The following is a 13,401-nucleotide window of genomic DNA, read 5'->3' as shown; positions in this document are numbered from 1 at the left end:
GCCCTCCTTTCCTTTCTTCCCCCCCCTCCCCCCCCCCCCCCCCCATCTTCCGCTCCTATGACAAGAGAGTGATCAGGGCAGCTAAGAATCCAGCTCACAGCAGCTGCCAAGCTCTTTCATGCTAGCATGAACCAGAGTGGGGGCACAGCTCTAAAAGAATCGCTGTGAGGATGGTACGGGACCAAGTCTTGAATCGGGGATATGAAGCCCCAGTTGCAGACAGGCAGCCTTGGGGAGGTAGCTGAGTGCAGGCTTGGAGAGGTTTGTGCATGGGTTCATGCTGCTGTTACTGAGTCATGTTGGAATGTCTGCTCCAGAATTTTATTTCAGCTTTTAACCGGCTTTTATTTTTTATTTATTTTTAAAAATTTGACAGCTGAAGAATTTTAGGGATCCTTTTGTAAGGTAGAGCTTCAACAGGATTTGTATAGCAGACATCATCATGAGAGAGAAAGTGGTCTGACAGTGGTGTTTACTGGAAAGTTCATTTGTTGTTTTGTCTAAGAGTTTAGGAAAGTTGGAGTAGACTATTAAACTGGTAGAAAATGTAAAGATGCTGCTCAGTTTTCTGTTTTAATTTTACCTCTTGTGATAAGTAGAAGATAGAGCTAGAAAGCCAACGTCTGAATCTCCTTAACCAATTTATGAACAAGCTTTATAAGGGAAACTTATGCCAAATATCTTCTTTGTACACTTAATTGACAGTAGAAGTAATGTAGAGTTTGGAGGTACACGTTCAGTTTTTGAATTTTTTTCTTACTGACTTGGTCAGTTTTGCATTTGGTAAGTGGAAAAACTATGTTTCTAAAAGTAAATATATTACATGTTTGTTCATAGTGTTGTCCTACTGATCATGCAATAACTGAAAGTTTTTAAGATTAATTTGGGAGATTATTTTGTTCTTTACTAAACACTCAGGTGAATCAAATGTTTCCCAAATGTTTGCTACTTAACACTGAATTTCTTTGTTTGCAAATTTATTATACTGATTCATCACTATTTTCTCCCTATATGGTAAAATATGCAAATTTGTTATCAGATTTGGGTATAGCTCAAATTCTTCTCCAACGTAATTTATTCTCTCAAGGGGCAGGCTGTCTGCTGGCATGGATGAGAGTATACAGAGGACTGTGTGTTGAAGTGCAGATGCCATAATCTTTCTTGCTATGAAAAATCCCAGGATTTAAGGCCTCCCAAGTTCTTGAGATCCATAATTCCAGTTACATATTGATTTAAAGCTGGTGGAACTGATTCCAGATAGGAGAAAGAAAATAGTTTACTGATTCTAGCATTATATTTTAATTCTAATGAGCTTTTTCATTTCCAGGAAATCCTGGTTTGCAATTTAAATGTTTATCAATGTAGCAGTAAGTTTGGAAAAGACAAATATAGTGAACTTCCTTTCTTTTTCAAGTGCTTTTCATTATATTCATTATGAAGCATTTGCAATATTAATCTTGGGGGTGGGGAAAGGAAAAGTCTGGTTTACTTACTGTAACTAGGCAAATCATTTCTAGTGAACTGTTTACTTAACAAACTTAGCTTCTTGCCTTTTTTTTGAGCAGTTTTTATACGGCTCACAATTCTTGAAATAGTTTGAACTTCTGTGGACAGTTTGTGTCTAGGTGCAGATAGCAAAATGCTTTGCCTGCAGATGGAACGCTATTTAAATTAGGCTTGTTTTTGCAAGAGCTAACTACTGGTTTACTTTGGACCATTTTAGATTGAATTGGCTAGTAGCCAGTGTAGACTGGATAAAATGGTTGATGCTGTGACTATTCATCCAGAACTCCCACAGCCATTTATTTGTATTGTGGAAGACTTTTGAAGCCTCTCAGGTTTTGGGGTTTTTTTAAACATTTGTAAGAAAGTAAGGGGTAATTACATTTTCTACATACCTCAAAATAGTTAAGGTGTGATACAGTGTAAGTGACAAAATGGCTGTGTGGCTGAACAGTCCAGTTGATTAAGATGAGATGCGTATTTGGAGCTCTTAACCTGCAGCTCCAATAGTAAAAAGTCCTTGTTGTTATAAAAGTTGTGGATACAAAAATTGCACATTCTGTTCTAGAGGACCTAAGCCACCATTGCCGTTTCCCTGTGTTGCTGGGAGCGCTGGTTGCGTAGACAGGATGCTTTGCTGCTGCAGAAGAGGAGGAGGGATGGGTGGATTCCAGCCCCAAGCATCTGCCATCTGGGAGCTTCAGGAAATGGGATTGGAGTTGTGGAAAATTTCTGGTGTGGGTTTTGTTTTGTTTTTTCTTTTTTTTTCTTTTTTTTTTTTTTTCTTTTTTTTTTTTCCTTCTTGCTTTCTACTTAATCGGAAGGATTTATGAAGAGTAAATAAAAGACTATCTGAGCTTTTCCAGCTTGCCAAGGCAGCCTGCTTTTTCCTGGATATATCCACACTTTTTCTTCCCTGTCAAATTTTGAAGCCCTGCTTAAAGTAAGTTATGTGCATCACCCATAATTACAGTAGAAACTGTCAAGGATAGTCCTGGGACCCATTTTGTGATGGTCTTAGTGGTGAATCCTCCCTTACAGTAGGAGTTGAGTGCCGGATAGACTGAACATAATCTGACATGGCAGGTAAGCAAGGCAAATGATGGATTTATAGGTTTTAGTTTGACTTTAGAAGTTTTCCTGTTGCCTGGAGAGAAAAGCAGGAGCCTCATAAAGCAGCTGATGGGAAGACTGGCATCAAGGGATAGAAGGCTGGTGAAGGTCCTGCACAGTGGGAGGTGTGGTGGCCATAAGTCACCTCTTGACAAAACCGCGGGCCATGAAAATTAGTGGAAAATGTAGGTCCATGCTGGATTCATACTCCTGCATAATATCCATTAGCGTGTAAAGTTTACAATAATGGGTAATACAGTTTAGCAGCTCTGCGCTCTGCTATGTGTAATAAACTGTGCTGTATTAAGTAGCATATCCCTTTTGCAAGCAGAGCCACTGGTTAGCCCAGCATGTTGCTCAACTTTGGCTTTCTTTTACAGAATGACAGTCCTTGGAAGCAATGTTCCAGGGGTGTTTGGTTCCTTCCCACAGCTGTAAGTCATTGCAGCAGCAGCACTAACCTGATCAAAGAGGAGAAGCACAGCCTGCCATAAGCTATTAAGTTAAAGCCCCAGACAAATCTCTGTTTTTGTCTGTCTTCAACTTGTCTCCTGTTTCTTACTTGTTCTTCAAGCTCATTCTGGCTTTGAATCGGGTTACACCAATTGAATGGAAAAGGGAGGGAAATGTATTCCTGTATATTTGGGCAGAAACAGGCAGTTTTTGCAAAACTGGGGCAACTCCAAAATGTACAATGTTTTTTTCATACATTCTTCTGCCAAAGTTACAGAAAAACAAAACAGAGAGAGTTTTCAGAAACCCGCTTACTTTATATAGACTACATAACACACTTCCTCTCCAGGGTTCATACTTTGCTCTGTGGTAGAAATCTTCTCTTTTGCATTTGTAAGCCAGCTGTTGTTCAGTTCTCTTAGGCCAATTGCATGAAATCCCCTTTGAAGAAAAGACATTTTAAATAATTTCAGAGCTGTAATAAAGAAGTACTAGAAGTCAGTAATGGTTGATCTGTTGGCACTATTGCAGGGTAATACATTGCAATGCAAAAATTTCTCTGTACTGCAGGTGGGAGTACTGCTGTCCTTCTTAGCCCGGCTAAAAGACTTTGCAGGAACAAAATCTTGCTGTACCATTCCTTTGCCCTATATCAGGGCTGATGATTTTCAGTTACTAAGGTAGATGTGTGGAATAAGAATATACTTGCATTCATATGAGGAAGCTGTAAGGCTGAGATGCTGCCATTAAATCCAAATATTCTGCTTCTTCAACCAGAGACTAATCTATGACATGGTTCCAATATTACTGTGTTATGGTTTCATGCAGTGTAAAATGAACCTTGAAGTGGTTTGCACATTTATATGTAGATCTCAATACTAACAAAGGAACCCTATACTGTGAATAATTTATTCATTTATACATATTTTGAGGTTTTGGGTTGTTTGGGGTTTTTTCAGAGGCATTGATTTTGATATGGTTCAACAACAAGAAACCAATAGGCTTGTGATACTACATTCTTACATGACCTTTGCCAAACACATGCATGTTTCTTTCTGTTTTGGGGTACTGTTGACCTTTGGCTGTGGGTAACCGCTGTTTTTAGAGATGAACCCTCCAGCTTTAGGTCTTTGTTCTCAGTAGGAGTTGGGAGTCAAATCTGATGAACACATAAAGACAGGTAAAGTTTTCATAAATAGTTACTGTGAAGTTTAGAGCCTTCTGAAGTCTTCAGCACATTAAAGAGGTTGAAGGAGAAATCTATATATTGTCAGGATGCAACACAGTTTAAGTTCATGGGCAACTACACTCTACTGAGAAATATCTAAGTATATTCTTGATAAGACTTTTCAGAAGAAAGTCAGTGCTGTTGTGTTTTGGAACAAGAACATCTAAAGTTTTGCAGTGAAAGTCACCTAAATCATCCTTCAGTCCTACACTATTTCATCTACTAAGTTTGGAAGTTTTTGTTGTTGCTGCTCTTAAACACATAAACAGTTTTCTAAAGTGAAAAATATATTTTTTACTCAAAATACATGAAATGTGAAAATCAATTTCAAGTAGACAAATTCTGAAGGAAAAAGAATGTCCAAAATGTGGAAGGCTAAAAAAAATTAATGTAAATAGAAGGGGAATCTGTATTGGATAAATAGTATTGATTGAAGTTTTTCTTCTGAAAGGGTGTAGGATTTTTACATGGTGGTAAAACACAATTTAATAAATCATTTTTTCAGAATAAAAGGGTTGTCTGTATGATTTTTAAAATTTGAATAGTCCAACCACTTGTTGTTTTCAACACAAAAGCATTAAAATTAATCTAATGGATATCTTTTCTTTATTTTCAGCTATGATGTTATCTTTGCGGGGGGCCCTGACGAACTGCTAAAGAAGTTTCAGGAAACTAATCATAAAGTGGTGTTTGCAGCAGATGGACTAATTTGGCCAGATAAAAGGCTAGCTGACAAGTATCCTGTTGTCAAGAGTGGAAAACGATTCCTGAACTCAGGAGGCAAGTGTGATTCTTGAACATATTTTACTCCTAAACTTGAATATGACTCACTTCTGTTAACTGTTTCATGTATTTGTATGTGAAACTGTTCTGAATTCCCCAAATATAAAATGGAGGACTGGATTTGCTGTCTTCTTCTTCCTCTCTCCCTCCCCACGTGAATAGCTCCTGTTCTGTGCTCAAGAATAGTTTTCATTCAAACTTACATATTATTTGTTGGCAGTAACTTGTAAAAAGCAGGTAAATAAAGTAGCAGCTTAGCAAGCAACTGTGCCTTGCAATGAAACACTGTACAGGGATGACCCAAGTGCCACTGATTGAATCTACTTCAGAAACAATCTAGTGTACAAGCCCAGTCAAAGCAGTACATGCTGTTTATAGGCACAGTTTAGCTGGGTCACAGAATTTCCTGACTGACAGTGTAGATGTGCTGGTAACTCTGCCTGACCCGGTCAGTGTGGCTTAGGCTGTTCATTGCAAGAAGAGTGTGAGTTACTCCTGTTAATCTCAATGACATGTTAATTCTGGAATCCGCCTTTAAACACCAGCTTTGGTAATAATTTTGCAGTTGATTAATACATGCACTGACACTGATAGTGTTTAACTGCTACAGACCACAGTATGTCACTTCTCCTAGGTACATGGTGCTGGGCAGCGTGCAGATCTGGGAGTGTCCTCGTTCCTTTCCCTCTCTTCTTTACCTCACCTATCTGCCCTATCTTTTTTTTTGTTCTGGCTTAAACATAACATATATTGGTTTTGAGTTGAATTCTTTTTGTAGTTCTGGCAGTATGAGATTCAGGCTTTTCTGCCAGCAAGAAGCGATTAATGAAAATGAAACTTTTTCCACAGATGGGCTTCTTGGGAACAGTAGTAGTCTAATCTCATGCTTTGGAGTTCTCAGGACCATATTAAACAGATCTCTGTTTCTTATTTTTTCCCTTAAAATAGCATTAGTATAAAATAGCCCTTAATTATGAACTCTTTAGAACAGAACTGGTACATATCACAGGAAGAAAACTGGATTTTGAGCCAAGTTGTAGGAATTTCATACTTTTCCTTTGCTGGCACCAAACAGTCAGAATGAAGTCCCTGACTGGTGGACAGCATTGGCAGAGTAGTGCTTTTTATGGAAATAACTTATGTGTATGTAATATTGCAGGATTTATTGGTTATGCTCCATATATAAATCGTATTGTGCAGGAATGGGATCTGCAGGATAATGATGATGACCAGCTGTTTTACACCAAAATCTATGTTGACCCATTGGCAAGGGTAGGTAGTGACTGGCTTTCTCATTTCTTTCTGCTTGAAACAACATGCTGCTCCTCATAAAACATCAGGAGATAAAAATAAAAGGAATGCTGTCTCTTTATTCCTGAGTGCCATGTTGACACTTGTGTTTGTTCTGCAGAGGTTCCTACTGTTGGAGTGATGAACAGGCTTCCAAAGGGTCATGACTTGATATATTATTTCAGGCTGTCTGCAGATCCAGACAGGTTGTGCTTCGTTGTTAGAAATAATACCTCTGAGGTATATGATCGGACACATTCATCTCAATGAGGGTCCCGTGTACTTGGCAGTTTGACGCTCAAGAATGTGGCATTTTTCCAGGGTGTCACTGAACTACTTGCTGATCCAGTGTTTTATATTTTGGCTTGCTGCCGTTTCAGATCCTGCCTGCAGCTGCCTCTGACTCTTCAGCGTTTTGTGCAGATACGTTCAATAAAGCTGCATCATAAATTTTGGGTGAAGACCTCTCCATGCCCTAGCTTAACAAAGTTCTTTGCTGAGTAGCAGCATTAAAGCATGATAGATGTCAGAGGCATGGCCCTGATGCTGGAAAAAGAGGGCTAAGGGAAGTTAACAATGTATTGATGGAAAAAGACTTTTAGAAACTGATATTGCAGAATTTTGAGGTTGATTTTGAGCATTTGTATTCTTAAGGCAGATGTGAAGTTTCTGAAATACATGTATGTTCTTCCATTAAGTTATGCCTGAAACATCAGGCATGTTTAGATACAGGTACAGAAATAGAGTATAATAGAATCGAATATTTCAGTTGGAAGGGACCTACAATGATCATGTAGTCCAACTGCCTGACCAATACAGGGCTGACCAAAAGTTAAAGCATGTTATTAAGGGCGTTGTCCAAATGCCTCTTAAACACTTGACAGACTTGGGGCATCGACCACCTCTCTAGGAAGCCTGTTCCAGTGTTTGACCGCCCTCTCAGTAAAGAAATGCTTCCTAATGTCCAGTCTAAACCTCCCCTGGCGCAGCTTTGAACCATTCCCACGTGTCCTGGCACTGGATACCAAGAAGAGATCAGCACCTCCCTCTCCAGTTCCCCTCCTCAGGAAGCTGTAGAGAGCAATGAGGTCTCCCCTCAGCCTCCTTTTCTCCAGACTAGACAAGCTGAAAGACCTTAGCCGCTCCTCATAGGACATTCCTTCCAGCCCTTAACGTTTAAATTGATTTTATGCAAGTTAAGTCAGATGCTAGATATGCAATTGAAAGGACAGGGTGTAGAGACATTACAGCTGACTCTGCAGCAAAGTCAGAAGTAATATAATTAGCTGTCTAAACAGGTTGTCCTCTAGACAAAAAAATGTGTACTTCTGCACAGTGCACTACTGCACTGTGATTCAAAATGCCTTCATGGCACTTAGCTTGGGATACTGTACTATACATTAGCACTAATTCTCTGCATGGCAATGTCCAATGCTGTAAAACACGTAACAAAATCTTGGAACACCAAAACAGAGTATGTTATCTGTATAAGGGTTTTTAAGTGTGTTTTAAAGGTTACATACTTTGATCAACATGTTAAAACTTCAAAACAAGGTACTTTAATCCTACCTAGATTCTTTAATACTACAATATTAGGAACATGTTTTAAAACTAGTGGTGTTTTCTTTTCTGACATGATACTTAAATTTGGCTTTCATATTTTTGAGACTGTGAAACGCAGTATATTTTGTTGCTTGGCCAAGACTACTTAAATTTTTTTAACACAAGACAAATTTTTTTTGGCTTATACTACCAAATTGTAGTTTCTTTGGGGAGTTATGACCTTTAACCTTCAAGTTTAGGTAAAGTTTTTGCATATGTAAAACTGATTGCTATGCAGCTGTACAACTCAGGAATTTAGAAAAACTTAACAATATAAAATTAAGAATTACATTGGAGCACTGAACATGTAGAGTAGTTTTGCCTGATTACTTGCTGCCACTGCAGTATAACTGCAACATTTCCATAAAAACATTGGCTCTTAGAATGCCTCAACATCTCTGGTACTTTTATTTCAGGAACGCATTAACATTACTTTGGACCACAAATGTACAATTTTTCAGACCCTAAATGGAGCTGTTGGTAAGTGTATGATCTGCATGTTGTGTGTTTTATTAACTGTTATTAACACTTTCTTTGCTTAACGCTGAATATCGTTCCCTAAACATAAGCTTGTTTTAAAGAAATATTTGGATGGGTAAACCTGATTACCAAATTAGTTACAGGTCTTTTGGATTTAATATTAATTGATTTCTCCCAGTGATAAATTATTTGATTTAAAACAGAGAAAATAGTTTTCAATAAATGAAGTTAGCAATAAACACAAAGTTAAGAACCATTTTTCCATCTGCCTTTCACAAACTTAATGACAGGAGTAAGATCAGTAATTAAAATTGCATTTTAGATATTCTTAAGCAAATGGCTATACATAATGAAATGGAGTGTGGAATAATGTAGAATTTCCTTTATCCAACTGTCATGAATTTAAATTGAAAAATGGCATCTGTGCAAACTTACTTTCTTACATTTAACCTCCAATTACAGAACAACTTTTTATAGTCAAATCATATCTGAAGTAACTATGATTTCTCTACAAATACCATTTGCACAAAATTAGTTTTATTTTTAAAGTGGATTTTATTCAGATACTGAAGGCTGCTGATGGCAAACTCTGGAGCTTGATGTAACCTTATTTAGCATAAAGAGCTTAGAATTCAAGGTCTGGTTAAAAAAAATGAACAAAAGCTTCCAAATAAGTAACATTGACAGTGATAGCAACAGGAAGGTATATTGTATCAGCAAGAACTTAAAGAATTTTGGCTCTTATTTATAAAGTGTTATTACTGTATGATCTTTGTTGATTTGCAGATGAAGTCCTTTTGAAATTTGAAGACGGAAAAGTAAGAGCAAGGAATTCAGTGTACGATACACTACCAATCACCGTTCATGGAAATGGTCCAACTAAAGTGAGTGTTTTTATTATTGTGCAAAGACAGCATTTTCAACTGAGGCAAAAACAATGGTGGAAGAGTCTGAAACAGTCATAGCACACTACCACTGCTCATTTCCAATTAAAGTTAATAAAGAATTGCAAGGATTAAAAAAAAAAAAAATTCTAATAGCTTGCTCCATCATGTTATTCTGCTGTCACTGTAACTTGATATTGCTGCTGAAACAACTCATCTGCTTCCTAATTCATTGTAGCACGGGATATTAGAAGCAGTTAAGCTTACGTTAATTTGTTCGCTATCACAAAACAGTTCTCAAAGCTAGCAAAGAACGTCTATCTGGTTATTAAACGGTAATCAGAAGAATAGGTTTTCAGGGGGAGAAAAATCAAACCAAGAGTCACAGACTGGGGTACAAAACAGTAACACATCTGATCCTACTGCAGACTGTGGTGTGTGTTTGTATACACATATATAAAAAAAAGTAATGTATATAGACAAAAATATGTGTATGTATGTCCGTAAGTGTGCATATGTGTGTGTATATATATATACACACGCGTGCATGGCTGGCTTTTGTTGTTGCATCTTCAGTGTCATTGATCACTGCCTGCAATGTACCTGTGGCTCAGGAACTTTGGGTTCATGGTAGAGCACTGTCTGCCCTGTGAAGTAGCTGTTTTGGCAGATTCTGTCCGTGTGTGTGGATTCAGTGGTCCAGAGGACCTGGCACAGTTTCTCTGAGAGAAATAGCTACGTTTTGGTCATATGGTAGTTGCATTTTTTTGTTATACAGCAAAGAAGTGTAAAGGTGTATCATTTCTAACAGCCTCTGTTGGCTGAAGGATTGGGCATGGCTACTTTCTAAGTTCTTCTGAATACGTGTTCCTTGCTGTAGCTCCTTATTTTCCAGAAAAATGCCTCCCAGGAGAATGAAATAAAGTTTGAAACTCATTAATATCCTAATGACTGCTGCTTCTTAGTTTTTGCACTGTATTTCATCTTTGGAATTAGTGAATATAATGATGCCATTATCTGTTTGGCTTATAACTACTCAGTAGTGGTGAAATATATGACCAATTTCTTCCATGTTGCTACAGTTATTTTTGCCTCAGTTAAATCCTCAAGTTATCTATCATCACTGGCTTTGCTGATGCTTTGCCAATGAAAAGAAAGGTACTGTATTATACGATTGGGCAAGGAGTTTAGGTGGGAACTCCTTATACTAATCCACGAGTTATGCTACATTAAACAAAACTCAATCTCTGCATGTAGTGATGTAGTTTTAAAAACAAAGAGGAAGCTCTTGCTATGTATCATTTTGTCAATGTGATTAGATTCTTCTGTTTTAAACATGGAGTAGAATTTATTGTTTACGACGACAACAGTATAATAAGATTGGAAAAATTTTTCACTAGTTAGTAAATAAACTAACATGAAAGTAATTTGCAGAATTAACTCCAAATACTAAAAGTTTCTCGTTTGTAAGAACCTTCTGTTTTGTATTTAATCTCTTCAGTTTGAAGATAATAAATAACATCAGAGACACTTCTTTGAAATGGATACCAAATTATCCTGACATGTAATGTTGGGTTTTTTTTTTTTTTTTCCCCTCAAGTGCAGTGGGTTTTTTTGTGAAATACTTATTTTTGCAGACTTTATTGTACATCTCTGAGATGAAGTTCAAGCAATTTTATTTGTAATCTAGGATGATTTTCAATATACATAAACAAACACCCAAAGTATGATAAAATGCAGACTGAGTATTGGACTGCAGTGTGTTTTCTATGCAAAATAATATTCTGTCCGTTCAGTTTTTTTATGAGGGCAGTAGAGCAGGAATGAATAGCATCCTTCCCTCAGGCAGACTTTCCCTGGCATAAGTGATCCCTTAACCATTGCAAATGGCAGTGGAGAAGAGTGACGTTCTGCACAAACTTCCTGTGGAATCCAGGAAGGCAGGGCAGCCCAGGCAGCCCATTGACAGAAAAAGTACATATTTTGTTCAGTGCCAATTCAAAATGCGTTAAGAAGCTAGATGCTGCTTTAAAATGTATCCCCCTGGCTGGCTTCTGAATCTTGGTGTAGCTTCTCAAAAATACATCATCTGGGCATCTATCGTCTACATTCACTATGTGTTTTTTGTATGGTCACTCTTTGTGTTTTATGTAGTGTTGATGATTCTCAGATTTGTGAAAAGAATTAAACTATAATAATTTTTTTTTTGCTTGAAATCGCACCTAGAAGCTTTTGAGAACTGAATGATCTATATAGTCTGTGTCTTGAAGTCATACAAGCATTTAGTTGGTAGCTGTTATACTTGCAACAAATTTTTGGTTTAACTGAAGCAATAAATGTAGGTGCTAGGAGAATATAATCTCTGTTTTGTAAATAAAAAGAAGAAGAAAAAGATCTTACCAGCTATTTTTGAACTGTTGGGGGGTTGGGGTTGTTTGTTTTTCAAATCTTAAATTTAAAAAAAAAAGACAGTCAATTGCCTTTTAGGTATAAGAGAGTTAATCAGTAAGCCTGAATTATTTAGCATGCACCTCTCATTAATCTGAATTGTTCATTTATTTACCAGATTCAGTTGAATTATTTGGGAAACTATATTCCTAATGCTTGGACACAGGAAACTGGTTGCAGTATTTGCGATTTAGACTTACTAGACCTGTCAACAGTAACGGTAAGAATACCTTTCACTAGAACAAAACCCTTTTGAATGCAGTTGATAGGTGTATAGTAGTTCTGAGGCAAAGTGACTTCAGTATGCAATATTACGTTTTGTAGACACCTCAGGACATTTTTTCTGGTATATGAAACTGTAAAGATGGAATTTTAATTTACTGAAATTATCAATACTTTTTAGAAATGTTTTCATGCATGCATTTTGATATAGGTTTCCCCAATATTACTGAAGATGATCCCATACCCAAAAGTCCTCCACATCCTTACCTCTGTTCACTGAGGGTGAATGAATCATTTTTGAATCATGCAAGATTCAAGTGAATAATCAGAATTTTTGGCGAGATAGTAAAGCTCTTTAGATATTTAAGTTTTTAACAGCAGACCTACAAAAAACTTGATATGCATCAGTTTAACAATTTCTGTCACAAATAGAGGTTAACAGTTAACTGTAACATGGTTACAGTTACTATTTTCTAAGAGATATAGCGAAATAGTCAAAACTGCTTTACCTTGTAAAGGATGATACAGATATCTGTATTGTATATGCAAATGTGTTTCTGTAGAATAAATCTGATATAATTGAGATCGGATATCAGTTCCAGAAGTTTTCAGAATTCTTATAGGACAGACATGCACGTACACATGGGGGGTGTGTGTGTATATCCAATATTTGGGAACTTATTTTGGTGCTTTGGCTCCAAGTATGACGTCTTTAGTGTCTATGAATATTTCAGCTTGTACTCAGTAAATTTTAGGCAGAGTAAATAACTGAGATCTACTGTGTAGAAATGTAAAGCTTGTACTTAAAAGAACTTTCTGATTATTCTTAGCAGACTGTTTCCAGCAGCTGTTTAATTTCTGTTCTGTATTGAAGATTTGAAAGAGAACAGGTCTTAGAAGGTCATGTTGAGGATAGCATGAAAGTAGTAGTGGCTTGTTATCTTTGTAATGAAAGGACAAAGTGAAAGAATTTCTCAACAAGAAGTAGCTTACAGACTGGAATAAATTAAATAAAAAAAAAATAAATTAAAAATGTTGTTGCTGGAATTGTGATAACTTTCAGATTCTTTTTATATCTTTTTTAAATCTTAATTTTGCTTTGAAGATACAACATTGGAATGGTGTTGTAAAGTTTACCTGAGGAAAAGAAGTTGTCTGAGTTTTTCCTAATGGTGTTGGTAATTAAAACATGGTTGGGGAGCATTTAAATCTTAAAGCCAGTAGTGGGGAGTAACTTGCAATGATTTACTGGATAGCTTCCTATAGTTGATGTACATCTACTTGGAACGTGTCTTCCTCACTCTAATTTGTTCTTTGGACTTCATACCTCACTCACTCTGCCAGCAGAAATAGCAAGACTTTTCCTTGGCCTCAGTGGAAGTGTTTACTTCAGTC

At 37.0% G+C, this 13,401-nt stretch overlaps 1 protein-coding gene across 1 annotated transcript in view; it reads left to right on the top strand.

Annotated features, from left to right (window-relative positions):
* The window catches only part of PLOD2 (procollagen-lysine, 2-oxoglutarate 5-dioxygenase 2), a 56,873-nt gene that overhangs the window by 20,075 nt on the left and 23,397 nt on the right, over window positions 1–13,401 (top strand). The window contains exons 4-8 of the mRNA XM_010568431.1: window positions 4,914–5,077; window positions 6,240–6,352; window positions 8,389–8,452; window positions 9,239–9,336; window positions 11,903–12,004. Of these exons, the coding sequence (XP_010566733.1) occupies window positions 4,914–5,077; window positions 6,240–6,352; window positions 8,389–8,452; window positions 9,239–9,336; window positions 11,903–12,004 (541 nt within the window). The remainder of the gene's footprint in view (window positions 1–4,913; window positions 5,078–6,239; window positions 6,353–8,388; window positions 8,453–9,238; window positions 9,337–11,902; window positions 12,005–13,401) is intronic.

The sequence above is a fragment of the Haliaeetus leucocephalus genome, unplaced genomic scaffold (assembly GCF_000737465.1).
Source record: "Haliaeetus leucocephalus isolate CR32 unplaced genomic scaffold, Haliaeetus_leucocephalus-4.0 Scaffold240, whole genome shotgun sequence".
NCBI classification, from domain to species: domain Eukaryota; kingdom Metazoa; phylum Chordata; class Aves; order Accipitriformes; family Accipitridae; genus Haliaeetus; species Haliaeetus leucocephalus.
Note: the sequence above shows the minus strand (reverse complement) of the source record. Positions and strands in the feature narration are given on the sequence as shown.